This window comes from Austrofundulus limnaeus, unplaced genomic scaffold (genome assembly GCF_001266775.1).
Source record: "Austrofundulus limnaeus strain Quisiro unplaced genomic scaffold, Austrofundulus_limnaeus-1.0 Scaffold144, whole genome shotgun sequence".
Taxonomy (NCBI): domain Eukaryota; kingdom Metazoa; phylum Chordata; class Actinopteri; order Cyprinodontiformes; family Rivulidae; genus Austrofundulus; species Austrofundulus limnaeus.
In genome coordinates this window covers 112,962-115,935 of record NW_013952546.1, presented here as the reverse complement: position 1 = coordinate 115,935, position 2,974 = coordinate 112,962, and the positions used below count along the sequence as shown (strand labels likewise).

General features: G+C 36.9%; 1 protein-coding gene across 3 annotated transcripts in view; it reads right to left on the bottom strand.

Annotated features, from left to right (window-relative positions):
• Nucleotides 1-2,974, bottom strand: part of tap1 (transporter 1, ATP-binding cassette, sub-family B (MDR/TAP)) — a 20,746-nt gene that overhangs the window by 10,432 nt on the left and 7,340 nt on the right. For all 3 annotated transcript variants that reach the window (XM_014016381.1, XM_014016379.1, XM_014016378.1), the window contains one exon: nucleotides 2,188-2,318. In XM_014016381.1, the coding sequence (XP_013871835.1) occupies nucleotides 2,188-2,318 (131 nt within the window). The remainder of the gene's footprint in view (nucleotides 1-2,187; nucleotides 2,319-2,974) is intronic.

Below are 2,974 nucleotides of genomic sequence, written 5' to 3'. Positions count from 1 at the left end.
GTGCAGTACTGAGTAGATACAGCAGGGGCAGTATTGGACTAATACAAGGCTCCATTGACTCTCATTATAAATTTTTAAACATTAATATTTCAAAAACTATAAGTTGTACAGGCACCAAAAGGCATGCCCATAATTTGGCACAGGAGCTTTACAGATATAAATTACAATGGCAGCTCTAGGACAAAGTATGCAGGAGGAGAAGCATGGCAAAGTGGAGATGACTTGGATGAGAAACGAATCACAATAGTGTGCATTGCATTGGCAATGCACACTGATTATGATCTCATAGAGCTCACGTACTCTTTATTTTCTATTATTATTATCTTTATTTTCTATTATAATTATTATTATTTTTTGGTCAACCACAGCACGGGAACGGCTGCACCGATCACCATGAAGTTAGATGTGTCCGACCTACACTGAGCCAGCCAACGGTTTTACCATAAACCCCACATTTGAGGAGGGGGCTCCATCTGAAAAGGGGGTGGCTGAACATACAAAAATGCTTATACTTCAAAAACTGTTTTTGTTGTTTAGCTCTATCCATCCAGCCCACCAGTGACACCCCCACTCCCCCCCGGCATACGTGTGGGGGTCATATACAGTGTGCTACCACTATACAGTTTCTAGTTTTTATTCATTTAATTAAAAATAATTCACATAAAACAAAATATACAAATTAAATAAAATGAAAGACAGCAGAAGAAGAAAAAAATCTTATATCGGCCCCTATTTTTCAAAAATACTATTAATTTCAAACAGGGCTGTGCAGTATATGTGATAGACCAGAGATTCTTAACTTATGGGCCGCGGCCCAATTGTGGGCCGTGAGCGCCACCTTGAGGGCCTCAAAAGAACCACAGTTTTCAACTTTGGGCCACAGAGGGCCGCGGGACCGCATTGATTTTGAATAAGGTGTAATATAGTTTTTCACCACTAGTAGCAGTAGTGCACCACTCAGATGTTTAACAGTGTTTTTAATACGTAGAAAGAAGCTTAGAAACCTGCCGAGAATGGAAATGTATTTTAAAGAAAAAGTAGAAGCAAAAACGGAGGTAAGCCGTCAAAAAAAAGCCAAAGTTTGTCACTAATATGAATTGCAGCTTCTGTTTTTACCATGCTTTTAAAATATTGATTTTAAAAGTTCAAAACATTGTCAAATACATTTGCAGATACAGCTATGTTTTAATTTGCACGTCATCAAATTAATTTTTAGTACTTTATTTTAAATATTTTTAACGTATTTTAAAGAAACTTTAAACTTGTCAAAAATCTGTTGTTACTGTTATTGTTTGTCACTAATATGAAGCAGCTTCTGTTTCTACCATGCAAAAGTTTAAAAAGGCTTTATTTTCATTTGCAATTTATCAAATTTATTTTGACATTTTTTTATTTGAAACATTGAACATTTTGAATGTATTTATTTTATGTCCACAATTTTATTTATTGAATTGNACCATTATTTGCAAAAAAATTCTTTAAAAGTCAGACAAAATGATTTTCTCAAATTTTTTTTCACATTTTGTCTCTCATAGTTGAGGTCTACCTATGATGTCAACTACAGGCCTCTCTCATCTTTTTAAGTGGGAGAACTTGCACAATTGGTGACTGACTAAATACTTATTTTCCCCACTGTATGATAAATGGTTCACAACACTTTTTTTTCTGAAAATGATCGTCCTGTTTGAAGCGAGTTGCAGCAGCAGGCAGCAGGAAACACGGTAATCTCATGGAAAAAACACAGCAACCCGCCGTCAGTATCAAATTTCTCTCCAGCCGAAAAAAATAAACCTCCCGACCTCCTTTCTGATCGAGGCTCAAAGTTATTTTTCAAGTGACAAAAAATCTACAGGAAGAAGAAAATAAAAGGAGGTGAAATTTAAATGAAGTTTGGCGGCGATGAAAAGACGGCGCGAGTGAGAGAAAGTAATTAGATTTATAATAATTAATGTGTTTAGATTTTATTATTAAGGTGTAGTTTAGTGTTTAGCCTTTAGTTTAGTCAGTTTTAATGTGTTTGAATTAAAACAATGAGACATTTCTATTTCCCCCTGCAGAGGAACTCCTCGAATCCCCCCCCAAACCAACATGTCCGCCTCTTTCTACAAATTAATCACGTCTCAAAGTACCCGACTGCTCGACTTGGAGAATCTGTCGAGTCAGACTGACGGTTGGAACGAGCTCTACCTGTTGGAGTGGCATCAAAGAAGGCGATCTCCTGCTTGAGCACCGCCTGGAAGACGGCTCCCTGCACCGAGGTGTGGATGAGGCTCATGGTGATGTTGTAGATCAGGTCACACACAAACTCTAACACAGCACTGAAAAACACAAACAAGTTCATGCAGGAACAAATATTTATCCTCTTTGTTTAAGATGTGGACTTTTTTACATTTAATAAACTAAAAAGTACATTTTTCATCATTTAAATAAAAGCATAACAAGACATGGGTTTTTATGATGTAAAAACAAGTGTGCGTTGCCATGTAACATGTCATTGCAGCATGGCTTTGCCTGCAGCAGTGGACTTGCAGAATGAAATGTGACCAAGTACAAATGTGTTTTCTATACCAGCCTGTGTTTGTCAAGTCAGCATGTGTTAACCACTAATTAAGGGTAATTGTGTGACAATATGAAGTTTGTAGAGATTTTCTGTTAAAGTTGCTGTTGCTGGGTTTCGAACCCTTGATCTCCCACATGAAAGCCCATGGCACTAACCATGAGACCATTAGAACGAGGCCAGGGTTTGATTTGTATGTATGCAGAAAGTGGCCACATTGCCAATGTAATGGTTGTCTCTAATTTGAACAATATTACAACAATAAAGCTATATTAGGACAATATTATAGTATAACATCAAAATACAATCATATTAGTATTGTAAACCCTGAAGTATTGAAATTAAATATCATTAAACTATGGTGCAGTACTGAGTAGATACAGCAGGGGGCAGTATTGGACCAATACAAGGCTCCAC